The sequence below is a fragment of the Leptonychotes weddellii genome, chromosome 5, assembly GCF_054177405.1.
Source record: "Leptonychotes weddellii isolate Sample4059 chromosome 5, ASM5417740v2, whole genome shotgun sequence".
Taxonomy (NCBI): Eukaryota; Metazoa; Chordata; class Mammalia; order Carnivora; family Phocidae; genus Leptonychotes; species Leptonychotes weddellii.
The window spans coordinates 65,876,959-65,893,349 of record NC_138373.1 but is presented as its reverse complement, the minus strand read 5'-3'; the positions used below and the strand labels follow the sequence as shown (position 1 = coordinate 65,893,349).

At 42.5% G+C, this 16,391-nt stretch overlaps 1 protein-coding gene across 4 annotated transcripts in view; it reads right to left on the bottom strand.

Annotated features, from left to right (window-relative positions):
* MICAL3 (microtubule associated monooxygenase, calponin and LIM domain containing 3) overlaps window positions 1–16,391 on the bottom strand; it is a 198,256-nt gene that overhangs the window by 102,459 nt on the left and 79,406 nt on the right. For all 4 annotated transcript variants that reach the window (XM_081820923.1, XM_081820925.1, XM_081820926.1 and 1 more), the window contains 6 exons: window positions 9,194–9,534; window positions 7,449–7,656; window positions 5,419–5,535; window positions 4,902–5,003; window positions 4,062–4,217; window positions 2,957–3,057 (listed from right to left, as the gene is read on the bottom strand). In XM_081820923.1, coding sequence (XP_081677049.1) covers window positions 2,957–3,057; window positions 4,062–4,217; window positions 4,902–5,003; window positions 5,419–5,535; window positions 7,449–7,656; window positions 9,194–9,457 — 948 coding nt within the window. In that variant the 5' untranslated portion in view covers window positions 9,458–9,534. The remainder of the gene's footprint in view (window positions 1–2,956; window positions 3,058–4,061; window positions 4,218–4,901; window positions 5,004–5,418; window positions 5,536–7,448; window positions 7,657–9,193; window positions 9,535–16,391) is intronic.

The window sequence follows — 16,391 nt, the reverse complement described above, 5'->3', positions numbered from 1 at the left end:
GGGGGGGGAGGATGGGTTAGCCTGGTGACGGGTATTGAGGAGGGCACGTTCTGCATGGAGCACTGGGTGTTATGCACAAACAATGAATCATGGAACACTACATCTAAAACTAATGATGTAATGTATGGGGATTAACATAACAATAAAAATTTTTAAAAAATTATTTATTTATTTTTAAAAAGATTATTTATTTATTTGAGAGAGAGAAAGCAGAGAGCGAGCACGTGAAGGGGGGGGTGCAGAGGGAGAAGGAGAAGCAGGCTCTCCACTGAGTGCAGAGCCTGATGCAGGGCTGGACCCCAGGACCCTGAGATCATGACCTGAGCTGAAGGCAGATGCTTAACTGACTGAGCCACCCAGGTGCCCCTTCTTTAAATTAAAAAAAGAAGAAAAAAAAAAAGATTTATTTGAGAGAGAGGGCGAGCAAGGGGGCAGGGGGGATAGGAGAGGGAAAGAGAATCCCAAGCAGACTCCCTGCTGAGCATGGAGCCCAATGACCCCACAACCCTGAGATCATGACCTGAGCCAAAATCAAGAGTCAGATGCTCAACCGACTGAGCCACCCAGGTGCCCCATGGGGGAGGCTGTTTCTAAAAGAGCACAGGTTTTGCTGCCTGGTGTTTCCATTTACTTGGAGCATGTCATACTTCTTTAATCTTGCCTAATCCAGCTCATGGAGTTGTTTTGAATACCAAATAAATAATTTATGTGATGGTACTTTCTAAACTGAAAATGCATTTTATAATTTATGTTATATTGGCGATTATTATCTTCTGGGTAGCAAATAGCTTCTGGCAAATGGGACCACACAAAATACTCAGCATTGTGTAATTCATCAAACTCAAAGGAAGCACCCAAAAGCTCCAGTGCCAAAAAGATGTGAGGTGGGAGCAATGGCAGTCCAGGGGGCTGGGAAGAAATATATTGAAAATGGAACAGAAGTTGTCGAAATAATACATAAGATTCTGAAAGGCTCCACAGAAACCCACCAACAAAGAAAAACAAAGATGAGAGGAAAAACAGCTTTCCACATAAAGGACTGAAAAACTTCTTCTCTGTTTTGGAGATTCCTGGCTAACTGAGCCAAATCTTTATTCTCCTAAAGTGGGGCCTAAGGTTTGTTTCCAAGTGTCACTCTGATGGTACTTTCAGCTACCACTACAAGATGTTAATAGTCAAAACACAAATACTCAAGTTGGTCCTTGAAACCGTGTTTGTTCAAGTAAGTGACCACAACCGGGTTAGTATTTAGCAGCACACGTAGAAACGTGGCCCCTGCCCTCTAAAAAAATAAATAAAAAGCAAAAGTAAATCAGGTCTTGGCATTCTAGATTGCTCCTACATATAGCCATGCCTTGGAGATACTGCAGGTTCAGTGGCAGACCACCGCAATATAGCCAAATGAATTTTTTTGGTTTCCCAGTATATATGTTATGTTTACACTATGCCATAGTCTATTAAGTGTGCAATAGCATTATGTCTAAAAAAACAATGAAGCTACCTTGACTAAAAAATACTTTATTGCTAAAAAATGCTAACCATTATTGGAGTTTTCAGCAAGTTATAATCACTGATCACAGATCACCATAACAAATATAATAATGAAAATGTTTGAAATATTGCCAAGAATTACCAAACTATAACACAGAAATATGAAATGAGCAAATGCTGTTGGAAAAATGGCACCAACAGACTTGTTCAGTGCAGGGTTGCCACAAACCCTCAATTTTGTAAAATAAATAAGTAAACAAACAAATGCAGTAACTGTGAAGCACAATAAAACAAGTTTCAACTGATAACCACTGTTCTGCCTAAGATGGTAGATTTGTCTTAACTTAGTCCCAAAGTATACCACCAGGTTCACTGGCTATTTCTTATTGATAAAGCATCCAACCAAGTACATCTTGCTTATGTTTTTGGCAGGATGGGCTATACGAACTGCTCTGTCCTGTTTCCTTATATAACATAAAGGAGCTCAAGGCTGAGAAACAGATACGAGGTCCTAGGTCCGTGACTGGGAAGAGGCTGTGCGGCAGGCACGTGCTCACTGGCTTGCCCCCACCACTGCTCTCAGATACAGCAACAGTATCACTCAGTCCTGCAGAGACAAAGGCACCCTGAAATTCAGCCACAAGTCTGTGGTAAGAACTGTACAGGCCTGAATCAGCACATCTAGTGCCTCTTCTCTCCAGCTCATCACATGGGGATAGTAATTCTGATTCAGACTGAACACCAAATAAGACTTAAGAGACTCTCCTTAAAGAACCACCTATCCTGTGATTCTCTGATTTCATATTCTGTTCATTGTCTCAGGGAATGTCATACAATTATCCACCTGGAAAAAAGGCTGAGCCAGACCTCTCATCATTGTTTATGAAGAGGTCTAAATATACCCTGATCCAGCCAGTGTTCCCTAGACTTCTGATAGACATATCTGCAGTAAAACCAGAACCATTCTCAAGCTTCCAGGTCAAACTCCCGTCCCCCTACCACCCTCTCCCAAAAGACGACCTATTAACCAACTACTAATCAGTCATATGTGGAATTAGCTAAAACGACAAACCAAATCACCTAAAATTAAACTGAGTATCTGAGATAACTGTTATCTGAGATTTGTTTCAGAACAATCCAATGGCAGGAGTGAGGAGTACGTGGGGTACTACTGAAATAATATTGGCCATGTGTTGATAATTGTTAAAACAAGGTAATGGGCACATGGGGGTTCACTGTATGATTCTCTCTACTTTTGTGTACATCTGAAATTTTCCATAACAAAAGATTTTTTAGAAGTTAAACTAAAAAAACCTTAGAGGAGTACATGTTTCTAGGAGATGAGTTGGGTGCTCATTTTCATTCCCTTGCAGGAAAAACTCATCAGACAATAAAATTCTTTCTCTTAGTGGTCACATTAACTAGTACAACATAAAAAGAGGTTTGAAAGAAATCCATTACTCACGTGCAGTATCACCCCTTTGTCTAGCAAACTCTGCTTTTTGGCTGTCATAACAAAATAGTGTGTGTCGTCTTTGTAGTAGACAATATTCTCCAAGTCAATACCTACAACCGGAAAACAAATCTGTCACACGGGGGCTTGCTGAAAATGAAGGTACGTTAGGGCAGCCAGAAAGTTTACATGGATCCTCAGAGACCAGGGTTGTAACACTCTGGACAGAGAAAGTGAAAATAAAGAGATGTCTGAGCCCGATTCTTACTTCCTGCATATTCAGTTCATAAGAAGAGGGGGAGCTATGTTTATACCTGCACTGCTCTATAATTCACTTCATACCCTAAGTTATCCTAAAAACCATGATCAATAGTAAGCAGAAATAGAAGGTCTGGAAGAGAAAGAAAGGTTAACTTCTAGTAAGAGGTCAGGGTTAGTTCTCAAGTTAAATGTCTTTGATAGTCATCAAGGCAACTGGGAGAATCACCTCTGCTCTTAACAGGACAGATAACTAGATGCCTAGAAGCAGAACGTGAACTACTGACTTTTTAATTCAATAATCTAAAAAACAGATGTAATAGAAAGCAATCATGTTCTAGAAAACAGAGAAATGAAATCTGATGCACATTTTTGTGGCAGCAAAATAAGTTAATTTATTCAAAAGCTATCATACAACAATCTCATTCCTACCTAGCACATTGTTTACTTCATGTCCAAACTGGAACCCCGGAAGACTGTATACTCAGTATCTAAAGTTAGGTTCTAGAGAACCAGAGAACTACCAATCAGTAGCTTACTGCATTGAGCACCATCACTTAGAGCCATAGCATAGGGGAAAGGGTTGGAGAAGAGTTGCTAAAAGGCAGAATGAACCCTTAAAAACAAACAAACAAACAAATAAAAACCAAGCCCAGAACAGCCCTATCACTGTAAAGACGGTAAAGAATAATAGAGGAGGAGACAGTAATAAGGAAAGCACTATAGAAAGAAAAAGAGCAGGGGGGCAAACAACAGCAATAATGCCAATGATCACCCACCCTACCAAACCTCTGAGAGAAAAATCACAAGTAGTTATTTAAATTTCTATCCTTATTGCTTTGGAGGCATCTACACCAACCTGTGGCTTCCCTCAGTTCCTGGAAAAATTTTTGGTTGAATATAAAAGCCACACCACTGATCTCTTCCACTTTGGCTTCTGCTGTTGTATTTCGGTTAATAAAATTTGCTGTAATGGCAATGGCCAGCTTGCCACGAAATTCTTTCCGGCGAAATCCTGGAAGGAAAGAAAATTTTCAGAGGTGACCACAGCTCGCTAGAGAAGAAGGAAGATCACTTCAAACAGGAAGGGCTGTTGATGAAGACATTAGGGAACATGCGGGATGGGAATCAATGGGAAAATTTTAGGGCAATTCTTATCTGAAAATAAGGTGTTTACCTGCCCCAAAATATATGAATTTCAGGAAAGAAGTCAAAGTCTCCCACATATTAACAATCTGAAATCTAACTGACCAGAATACTACTCAGTGCAAGGGAGTTCATTGAAAGAAAAAGAAAGAAAGGGAAGAAAGGGAAGAAAGAAAGAAAGAAAGAAAGAAAGGAAGAATGAAAGAAAAGAAAAAGAAAGAAAGAAAGAAAGAAAAGAAAGAAAAAGAAAGAGAGAGAGGAAAGGAAGCCACCAGCTTACTAAACTTAGATATAATCCTGCAGTGTCAACCAATTAATTACCTCCTAGTGCCTTAACAAGAGTGCCCTATAAGAAGTAACCCAAGTACCAGTTGGCTAGTGGAAGGCTGGGCCTGTCATTCAGTTAGAATAGATAGCACGCATATGCAGATTCTTTTTGCATATGCAGATTCTTAGGAATGTGGATTCTGATGATACAAACTCTCACCCCAGGGTTGGGGGAGGGTTACCTTTCACTCTGCTATGAACCAGGCAAAGCAGCATTGACCAATACCTTCCAAGGTGTTCCTACGGCCATCCCCTCCGATGATCACTTCAAATTCATATTCTGACACAGGATGGGTTTTGGGGTGGACCAGTGCCCGCCAACCTATACCTGTGGACCAAAGTCAAAACGAAGGTCATTACCCAGACTATATTCATACACCTAAGACACCTCTAGATACAAACTGCACAAAACCCTAGGTTTTGAAAACTGAAAACACTAGGAGTAAAAGCATGGGGTACAAAACACAGGAAAAAAAGAAGCCTTGGAGAAGGCTCACAAAAGAATGTTCCCCACGACATGATTTGCTATAATGAATACAAGTGTTTACAACATCTAATACTATGTCAAAAGCCTCCTCATTAAGTCAAAAGTTCCTTGAAAGGTATAGGCTATACTACTGAAGAAACCTCTTTAACTAGTTCTAAAAACAACCCACAGATTCTTGTACGTTTCTCCCTTGATCTCATCTTTTCTCACACACTCCATGCCCTTTTATCCCTTTCATTTGTCCAATCCAACTCACGTTCATTTTCTTGGTCCTCAGGAGGCTGTACAAGACCTTGGAATTCCACATTGACATGGATCTCAATGCCTAGGATCAGGGCTACTTTCAAAAGTATTAGTTGAAGCTGACGGATACCTGGGGGAACAAAAAGATGATACTAGTGAGGGCACACTTGAAAAGAGAGTACTAGTCGCAATTACTGCTCAGGTTCTCACCTGCCCACCTACACAGTTTATCCAGATTCTCAAAGCCTCCTGTAGCTGGAGACATTTTCCAAGCCATGCTCTACAGCTTCTTTCTTTCTTTTTTAAGGGCAAATACAATTCAGTGCAAGAGATGTTCTAGAAAGACATGTAAGGCCACTCCCACCTCTTGGGTTGGGTGTTCAAAACAACCAAAAGCTCTGAGACAACACAGATTGTGGCCACCAGGAGACTCTCTTTTCCATCTTCCTCTGATTCAGACAGAGTCACAGTCATCTAGCGGAATCTACAATCCCGACAGGACATGGGACTTACCAGAGAAGGTAAAACGTGTGCACCCTCAGGTGGGTTTTCCAGTTTGATACAAAGGGGCTGCACTACTTCCTGAGATTCCCACAGCATCTCCCTTTCATCCTATTACCTCCCTGATCTTCACACACTCTTACAAAGTGAGAAGGGGAAACCTTAATCCAACCTTAGTCTCTTACCATTCTCCCTCCCACCACTGATCTACAGGTGCAGAAACTGAGGCTCAAAATGAGTGAAAATCTTGATCATTATCACAGTGAGATTTATTTATTTATTCTATGTCCAATGAATGACCACCAAGTGTCAGACATGGTAGCAGCCCCAGGCCTACTGAGATAAAAATCTAGTCCCTAATGTAGGACCCTCTCAGTTCCAAGACAAATCCCACATAAGGCAGACAAATCCAGACAAATCAAATGACCCTTGATCCTCTCTTAAGACCAATCTCACCTGCAGCCTCTGACTAATCTGGTACGTGCAAATCCTCATCTAAGTCATCTCAGTTCTTTCCCCCAGCTTATCAAAACCACCACCCTTCTGAGTTACACTCCTAAAGCCTCATTAAATCCCATTCTAGCACACATTTAATATTTGCAGACAACTGGATTCCAAGATGCTTTATATATTATAGCCCAACAGATGGGCAGAGTGCTTCCTCTACCAATGGAATGTGGCAGGTGTTGGCCAGGTTTGATAAATTGGCACAACCACTTCGAAGAGCAAACAGTTCAGCAGTTTGATGTATTTGCAGGACATATCCGGAGGAGCTCAGAACAAAAGTTCCTTGATAAGACTCTCCTGGAATCATTAACGATGATCAATAAACAAGACTTGAACTTCATAATGTAGACATTGTCTGTTCTGAATCACTTTTCAGATAGGCCACTTAACAGTCATGGAAAGAAAATCACTGTCTGCGTTGACTTGTGTTTACTCTATAGGATCTCAGAAAAGCATAGGCCCAAGCTGAGCTTGGAGATGACAAAAATACAGCCAAGAGTTATCCAGGCTGTCGACCTCATGAGAATCACCTAACCAAATGAATCTCACTACTGACTTGCCATTGGTGACCAAACTAGGAGGCTACTTCTAAAACTGTGGTTTCCCCAGTACTGTCCCCATAGCATTTTGTTCTTACATTAGTAGAGTATCTATCATATCACATTAGAGAGAGACTCATGCTTTGTGCTTCTTCCATTGGACTAAGAACCACCAGAGGGTCAAGGCTCAAATTGGTAGTGTTTTCTAGCCTGGCCCCAATGCCCATCCCACCCACTGCAAGTGCTCAGGAAGAGTTCAAGACCTAAATTTAGAAATCCGTAAGTTAAACTCATGTCATAGGAGTTAACTTGCAATTAAGAATCCTAGGTTATAGACAACCTCATCACAGGTATTTTGACTCCAAGCACATTAGACATTAATGATATGAGAACAAATTGGGCTGTTGAGTAATTCCCTCAAATAATCTGCCTCTTTCTACTGAACAAGTGGGTAGAGGGTGGGGTGGGATCCTGCAGGAGGATTGTTTTTACTTACTGATATGGTCAATAGCTCCAGCACAGAACTTGCCATAGAACTTCTTGGCACCCAGACCTCGCAGATCATGTATGGTGAATGGCCAGAGATGCAAGACATTGTTGCGGGAGAAGGCATCTCGTTTCTCAATAACGACCACCTTAGCTCCCAATAAGGATAAGTCAATGGCTGTACGGAGACCACAGGGGCCAGCTCCAATGATGAGACACTGAAAAACATAGCTACTTTCAGGGCAAAGGTAGCACCTCTCAGGAAAGCTCACATTTCTATAACAGTTTCATGATCTCATAACCGTCATTCCCTAAAGCCCCCAAGTAAGGCTATTCTCCTAAGAAATCTTCAGACCCATCTGGGTCACAGGAGAGCATCTGCAATGGCTTGAGAGAAAAGCTGGTGATTGTTATGGATAGAGGAGACTCTTAACTGTTAGTGCTGCACAAAAATAAACTGTTATTCCAGCACATGTTCACCTTGTAGATCTGCAATATATTGAAGTGGTCATCATTTCAACAAACGATTTGAAAATCACATGTCATCTTTTATTAACAGGAGAGGACCTTTTGAAAGGTTTCTAAGTCAAGCAGATTTCTGTCCAAGGAGACAGATTATTAAACACATAGTTCAGACAATATTAAGAGTCCTGAAATGAATCTACCACTCAAGGATTCCAAGAAGGCAACTTTTAAGAGCCAAAGTTTTATGTGCCAAAAAGAGTTCTAAAATCACCATCTTTGGACTGAAAGTCCAGGGAAATGATCTTAAAGACCCACATTCTAGAGAAGTACTCAAGGTGAGAATGGACACTTAACTAATTTGTATTATTCTTAATAAAACACCACAACTCACTCATAAAAGTCATGCCTCTGAATTTCTTGAATTTTGCTGATGAGTATCTATCCGGAGGCAAATCCACTGGGGGAGGGTCTCTAGGTCTCCACACAGAGCAAATTAAAGCTCATGAAAGGACATTAATAATCTAGTCATGAAGTCATTTGCAGCTTCATTTCCCTGCTAGCTTTTTCAAACTTCTCCCAGAAGGTGTTCGCACATAAGGAGGAAAGCAGGAAATATATTGTTCCTTCTCCACCTCCCTGTACCTACCCCTGCACAGGTGACTGAATATCTCACCTGTTTCATGAAAACTCTATTTCCCTAGATTGTGAAGAGAGCAAAAGAAATATTTTGGTTTACAAGGCCCTTGCTTATCAAAACAAACCTTCGGAATATGGATGAAAAGAGGTCTGAAGTGGCAGATCCCCAAGTTAGCAAATACTATCTAGACCTTATTAGTCATTGAGTATGGAATGATGACTTTATAAAGATGACATGCCAGGCATCATGAAGCCATGTTCAGACAGGATGCTAACAGGGCATGGCTTCTTCTTTGCTAAGCGACCTGCATCCTCTTAACAGTGTGAAATTCAAAACAGAGCCCTCAGGGGGAAAAAAAAAGTTCCTATACCATTTGACTTCAGGGTTGTACTTAAATAGCTGAAATCCTGTTCAATATGTGAATACATGAAATAAGAACAGGGTCTGGAACATGGAACAGTCAACTGAACACTGGTAATGGATCCACAGAGTTTGACTTTCTGTACTAAGTCTCTGCTAGACTCTGCCTAGTTCTCACCCAGTCTACCTCTACTCAATCCCTTTCTTTGGCCTATCTCTGCTCACAATCTTTTCTTTTGTGGTTAAATCTTTAGGTTAGTGACCCCAAGGCCTAGGAGAAGCCAAACCCTTACCTTGGTGTTAGTGCATGCTTTTCCCTTTTTGTAGTCTTTGTGGCTGCCCCGCTTGTCCAACTTTGCCCACAGCGCTTTGGCTTTCCAGTAGTTAAGCTTGGACTTGAGCTTGTGATAAAAGGAGCGGTAGTCCTTAGGCTTCAGTTCTAGGTGGTCACAGAGCTCTTGGAAGGCCTTGAGGGTCCCCTTGCAGGTGGTGGCCTGCACAAACCGGTCAAAGAGGACATGAGCGCGATTCATTGTCTCATTCTTACTGTCCTCCATGCTTCCCCACTCTCAGCAGCCCCCAACAAAGGGGGCAGTGGGATGGCTGTTGATCCACCTGATTCTGTCACATTAATCTAACAAAAATAAAGAAAGAAAAAGGAATGGTTAGCAAATCTAAATTTCTACCTACAAACATTTTCTAGGAGACATAACTCCTTTTCTTTTTTTTTTTTTTTAAAGATTTTATTTATTTATTTGAGAGAGAGAGAATGAGAGACAGAGAGCATGAGAGGGAGGAGGGTCAGAGGGAGAAGCAGACTCCCCGCCGAGCAGGGAGCCCAATGAGGGACTCGATCCCGGGACTCCAGGATCATGACATGAGCCGAAGGCAGTCGCTTAACCAACTGAGCCACCCAGGCGCCCGACATAACTCCTTTTCAAATGGAGTTCTGAAGTGTCATAGCCATTCATTCAACAAATGTATATCCTATATCTTCTGTACTCCAGGCACTATCTGTGACACTGGGGATGGAAAGATGAGCAAGACAGTGTTTGCTTTCAAGGATCTTACAGTTCAGTGGGACAGACTCATAAACAGAATGTTAAATGTACTTTGCTGAGTGTCATTAGAGGGAGAGGGGCACAAGGGACTTGGGAACGTTGACAATGAGTACCTAATCATAATGGGTCCTTGTTGAAGATAAACCTCTGAAACGTGACGCTGAGTCTTTCAGGATAAGTCAGTGTTAGCCAGGCAGGGAAGAAGTGTAGAAGGTAGGAAAAGAAATAAAATAGGAAGGCTTGTGAGTGAGTGACTTTTACAGATGAAAGACTCAAGAATGATGCCCAGGTTTCCAGCTTAGGCCACTGAGTAAATAATGACACCAGGCCAATGAATTAAAAATAGAGGAACTCATTTGTAAGGGGAGGGTAGTGAGTTCCCTTTTGGCTTGTTACGTCTGAGCTGCCTTAACAGAGGTGCTCGCTAGGCAGTCAGGTATGTATTTGAAGCTTAGGGGAGTAGCCGGGGACCCAGGCCCAGATTTGGGAGTCATTAGCATACAGGTGGTAGCTGAACCTTCAGAAGTGGTACAATCACACAAGGAGAGCGCATGGGAAGAGAGAGCCATGGGCCCTGGATGAGATCTGGGACTCATCAACTTGTAAGGAACTGGCAGAGAAAGAAGAGCTCTCTAAAAAGATTGTGAGGCACAGTGGAGAGAGGTCTGAAGAGAACCAAAGGGCAGTGTCACAGCAGTCTAAGAGTAAGAAGCACAAAGTTCAGAAGTGGCAAAGTCAGTAGGGTTTTAAAGGACTGAAACAGTCCTGCCCCTGCATGTGGTACATGTCAGGGTGGGAAGATTTTATAGCCATTTCATTTTGCCCACAAACATATTTGACAGTAATCATAATGTCTACACCTTCCACTTATTAAAAACATCTATACATCCACCACCCTATGTTTCCTGGATAGAAGCTTTAAGATGGGAGAAGGCACCTTACATGCTCCTTTAATGCACTCACTCCCTTGGGTCTGTTTCATCATTTTTGTACCACGTTTCATGTATCATCACTACCTAGAACTATTATTGGGAGGTAGGAGACAAAGGGCCAAGAGTGAAAACTAAGACATAGTAAGAACAGAGAAGCAGGTCAGAGCAAGGGGATGAGCACTAACATGGCTCTGAGCCCCCTGTGCCAGATACTGGTTGCATGACCCTGGACAAGTCACTTTGCCTCACCAGGCCTTCATTTTCCCTTGTGTAAGATGAGGCGGTTACACTGGATGGTCTCTAAACTCCTCTTCCAATTCCGAAGTTCTCCGAGTTTAGTGCTGAGAAAATCCTCATGGTCACACTACTGTGTGTGACAAACAGGACTGCACTGAAACTTTGCTTTAAAGAGGACTCACTCTTGGAGATGGGGGAGACAGAGGAAGGGGGCTGTTGATTCACTGTGGTCAGGAGGGGTACAGAAGAAAGAAGTGACTCACTAGTGAAGCAATCCAAGAGTACTGGGAGCCACCAAACTGTATGTGCTGATGAAATCAATTGTCAGAAGAAGGCACCACTGGGTAAGCATCTGCAACAGAATCCCTCTTTGTGAAGTAGAAGTAACACCCTGCATCTCTCTACACCTCACCATGATATTATAAGGGCTAAACCAAATCAACAGGAGACCTGTCTTAAGCTTTGCGGGAGAAAATAATAGCTATACACAAAGAACTGACATTTTCCCTTTATGTCAGCAGACGTGGCACTCTTCATATACTGTGGAAGCTGAGTCGAAGATGGTAACTCTTCACCTGGAACACACTGACTCAGCTTCTCATCTCAGATATGTACTTACTCAACAATCTCTCCTGGCTCTGGATATAAAAACTACACTGCTAAAAAACACAGCTTGTCTAGTAGACACGTGGCCAAGAGTCCATCAAGAAATTGAATTAACTGGAACTAACCTCCAGTTCCCCCTCAATAAAGTTTATTCTAGGAAACAATACGCAGCAAGAGAAATATTTTAAAGTTCCTAAAAAGAGCCCACTCTTTTTCTTATACGCCAAGGCTTATCTTAGAAATGGTACATAATGAAAAGATGTCTTATAGGGGCAGAAAAAACAGATGTGTTTATCCAAAGACAGAAGGGTGACAGGTAACAACCAATAACTAGAAAAAAGGTCCCAGAGTGATTGACTCTTGCCTTCCTTGTGTAGGTTTCTGTGGCTTTATGTGCTTTTTTGGCAAACAGACAGCATTTTGCAATCCTGACCCTGCATGCCCGACCTGTGTTCATTGTCGACTTTGACTCCACCAGAGTCATAATGTTTGGAAAGCTTTGAAAACACCTGGTCTGATCTCTCTGCCTCTTGCCAAAGAAGAAAATGATCTCTCTTTGTTCCTGAACTGCAGTCACCTTCCACTCCTTGCCAGGATTTGGAGCACTCAGTACCAGGATGTTCTTGCTGAAACCAACACATTAAAAATCCTGAAACTTTAGGGCACCTGGGTGGCTCAGTTGGTTAAGCATCTGACTCTTGGTTTCGGCTCGGGTCGTGATCCCAGGGTCCTGAGATCAAGCCCCGAGCCAGGCTCCGCGCCGAGTGTGGAGTCCGCTTGAGATTGTCTCCCTCTCCTGCTGCCCCTCCCCCAGCTTGCATGCATGCGCGTGCTCTCTCTCCCTCTCACTCAAATAAATAAAATCTTAAAAAAAAGATCCTGCAACATTATTTCTAAAAAGCCTTTCTCCTGTCATAAGGCCTATCTTATGCTTACACCTCCCTAAAGTGTCTTGGGCACTTATTTTCAAAGAAAAATTCTGCTTTGTACGCTAACACCCCCTTGGCTGGCTGTAGCCCACTCTGCTTGAAATATTCACTTCCACAGAGCTACTAACCACCACAGAGAATTTCCAAATCAACCCCCACCACAGATGAACACCTTCATTAATAACTGGCCGCCAATCCTTCTGCTGACTTTCAGGTTTCAGCCACAGCTCCCAGACAGTTGCAGAGAGTCTGCTTCCAAGCAGTAGTCAAGTATTAAATGCCCACTCTAAGGGATTTCAACCTGTAGGTCACTAATGACAACAGATAAATAGAGGTAAGTTGGCTCCTGTAACAATGTGACAAGCACCCAAGGTAAGAGTACACAAGATTAATTCCCCTGGGCTGCCTCACTTTTCCTACTTTGCAAGCCAAATGACCACAGCAGGAAGACACTCTCAAGTGCTACAGCATTACTCTGTAACTCTGCTGGACTGGGACTGTGTCATTTAGCAAGGGGAATCTGGCATTCTGATTCATTCTGAGAGCAGCTGGGGAGAACTGCAGAAGGGCCATTCCTGTTATTGCCCTCATTTCTTTCATTCCTGAAGGTCAACTCAGATCCTGCTCCTCCTGGCCTCTCCTGGACCGTCCCTGTGTGCCAAACATGCTAGTATCCTGGGAAAATTCCGTATTCATAATTACAGGAACCTAGAGACCAGGAAACCTGGCCGGAAGGTGCCAGAAATCCTGGGGACTGAAAAGCCAAGGTGTGGAAGGAAGGGAAAAGGGAAGTAAGGAGCCCGAGGAGGGAAGAGGAAGAGGAGATGATGCCAGGTTTCCAGGGCACTGGTGCAATTTCTGCCAATGGACAATATCCTGCATGTTTTGTCCCGTGGCAGCTGACTGCTGACTCAGAAGCCTTGCACATTCCTTGGCTGTGGAGGAAAATGCTGGAGAGGCAGCCTGTGAAGTACATGCAGGACAGAATTTATGTTTCTATTTACAAGAGTAAAAGGCTGTCACTGGACTTATGGCTGGTTATGAGAACACTCAATCTCTACCTCTTAGAATAGGTGGATGATTATTTGTAGGAGGTGAGAACTATCTTTAAAAATAGAAAAGGGAGGGGCACCCTGGGTGGCTCAGTCGGTTAAGCATCTGCCTTTGGCTCAGGTCATGATCCCAGGCTCCCGGATCGGGTCCCGCTTCAGACTCCTTGCTTCTCCCTCTCCTTCTGTCCGTCCGCTCCCCCCTCATTCTCTCTCTCTCTCAAATAAATAAATAAAACCTTTAAAAAAATGAAAAGGGAGGAGCGCCTGGGTGGCTCAGTCGGTTAAGCCGCTGCCTTCACCTCAGGTCATGATCCCGGGGTCCTGGGATCGAGCCCCGCATCGGGCTCCCTGTTCAGCGGGAAGCCTGCTTCTCCCTCTCCCTCTGCCTGCCTCTCTGCCTACTTGTTCTCTCTCTCTCTGTCAAATAAATGAATAAAATCTTTAAAAAAATAAAAAATAAAAAATAAAAAAAAATGAAAAGGGAAAGAGAAATAAAGCAAGAAACTAGGAATTATACTTCAAGAGTATGAAACCAGGGGCACCTAGGTGGCTCAGGTGGTTAAGTGTCTGATTCTTGGTTTTGGCTCAGGTCATGATCTCAGGGTCGTGGGATTGAACCCTGTGTCAGGCTCCATGCCCAGTGTGGAGACTGTTCAAGATTCTCCCTCTCCTTCTCTAAAAAAAAATAGAGTATGAAACCAGAGTCAAGTCTAGTTAATTTTCTCCTAGCCACTGCAGATGTGTAAATCTCTGAATCTTATTAAGGAATCTATGAAATGCTTCTTTCCCTAGCCCATTCAGTCAGAGGTGTGACTTGTCTAAATAGATGCTAGGAGTAAGTAGATCTATAGGAAGGCAGATTTTGGAATGTGATTAGGAGGAAACTTAGATGAAAACTGCACTTGAGATTACAGAGATTCCTTTGTGTTTTGTCTCAGAAACAAAGACCAAAGTTGACAAATGCCTTGAGTTCTTCACCAGTCTTTCTGCAACAAAGGCCTCTCAGGCTACTATCATCTGTGGATGGGAACACTGAGGCCCTCACCTCAGGAGGCAATGAGCTGACTGAACCAGACAGTCTGGGAAGGAGACTCCTTGTCGCCTCCTAAGGCTTCCCATCTCTGGCACCAACAGCTTATCTCTCACAACCTTATCTAAGGTTCTCTGGGTACCTAGAAAGCAAACCCAACATAATAAGGAAAGCAGTCTTTCTCCTGTATTCTTGTTTCTGCACTATTCCATCCTCAGCTCACTTCTGACTTCCCATCCTATTTAGCATTAAACTGACACTCAGCAAGATGCTGAGGACACAGGAAACCAGCCCCCACCCCACCTCCGTGCCCCTCCTCAAACCCTAGATCTGCTCTTTAGTCATATTGTATTACTCATCTGCAACTGTCAGTTTGCAACGCCATTATTTAAATGGCTCTCTCTTCCACTAAGAGCTTCCCTAGGGCAGGGACCAGGTCTTTGCAGCTATAGCCTGACCTGTAGTGGAAATACTATGTTTCTTTGGAGCTGATAAGGGGAACAGAATCTCCTCAAGGGATTCTGTATGGGAGCCCAGAAGCTCCACACTGGAAGAACCAGTGCTGGGGAAAAGCACTGACTTTGGCCTGCCTGGCTAGGGAAGGTAGAGGAGAATTGGATACATGTTACAGAGATTTCTACTGTGCTACCAAAAAGTTGTATCTAAAAATGCAAAGGTAAGCCTGGACAGGGAGTGATGTCCTAAGAAGAGCAACTAGCAAGAATGTAGCACTTTTCAAGATATAGAAGCAACCCAAGTATCCATTCATAGATGACTGGATCAAGATGTGGGGTATATATACAATTAAGTATTACTCAGCCATAAAAAAGAATGAAATCTTGCCATTTGCAATAACATGGATGGTTCTAGAGGGTATAATGCTAAGTGAAATAAGTCAGAGAAAGACAAATACCATATGATTTCACTCATGTGTGGAATTTAAGAAACAAAACAAATGAACAAACAAAAAAAGACGAAAAAGCAGACTCAAATACAGAGAACAAACTAGTGGCTGCTAGAGGGGAGAGGCGGGGAGGATGGGTTAAACAGATAAAGGAAATTAAGAGTACACTTATCTTTTTTTTAAGATTTTATTTATTTGACAGAGAGAGACACAGCGAGAGAGGGAACACAAGCAGGGGGAGTGGGAGAGGGAGAAGCAGGCTTCCCGCCGAGCAGAGCCCGATGTGGGGCTCGATCCCAGGACCCTGGGACCATGACCTAAGCCGAAGGCAGATGCTTAATGACTAAGCCACCCAGGTGCCCCAAGAGTACACATATCTTGATGAGCACTGAGAAATGTATAGAATTGCTGAATCATATTGTATACCTGAAACTAATGTAATATTGTATGTTAATTACACTTGAATAAAAAAGTTTCCCCTTGTTCAATATACTGTATTCTAGATAATCCCTTAATGTTTAGATTTATTCATTTTCTCTAATCATCTGTTCAATCAGTTTTTAACTTCAACATTTTTAGATCTCATTCCCAAAAGTTCTTTCTCATATTTTCCTGCCCACTTTTTATAGTCTCTTGCTCTAAAAACCAGTATTTATTCAGTTTTTTGCTTATAAAGTATGTTATTCTAAGTTATATTATACTCTATTATAATTCCTAGGTTTGTACATGTGCAATTTTTT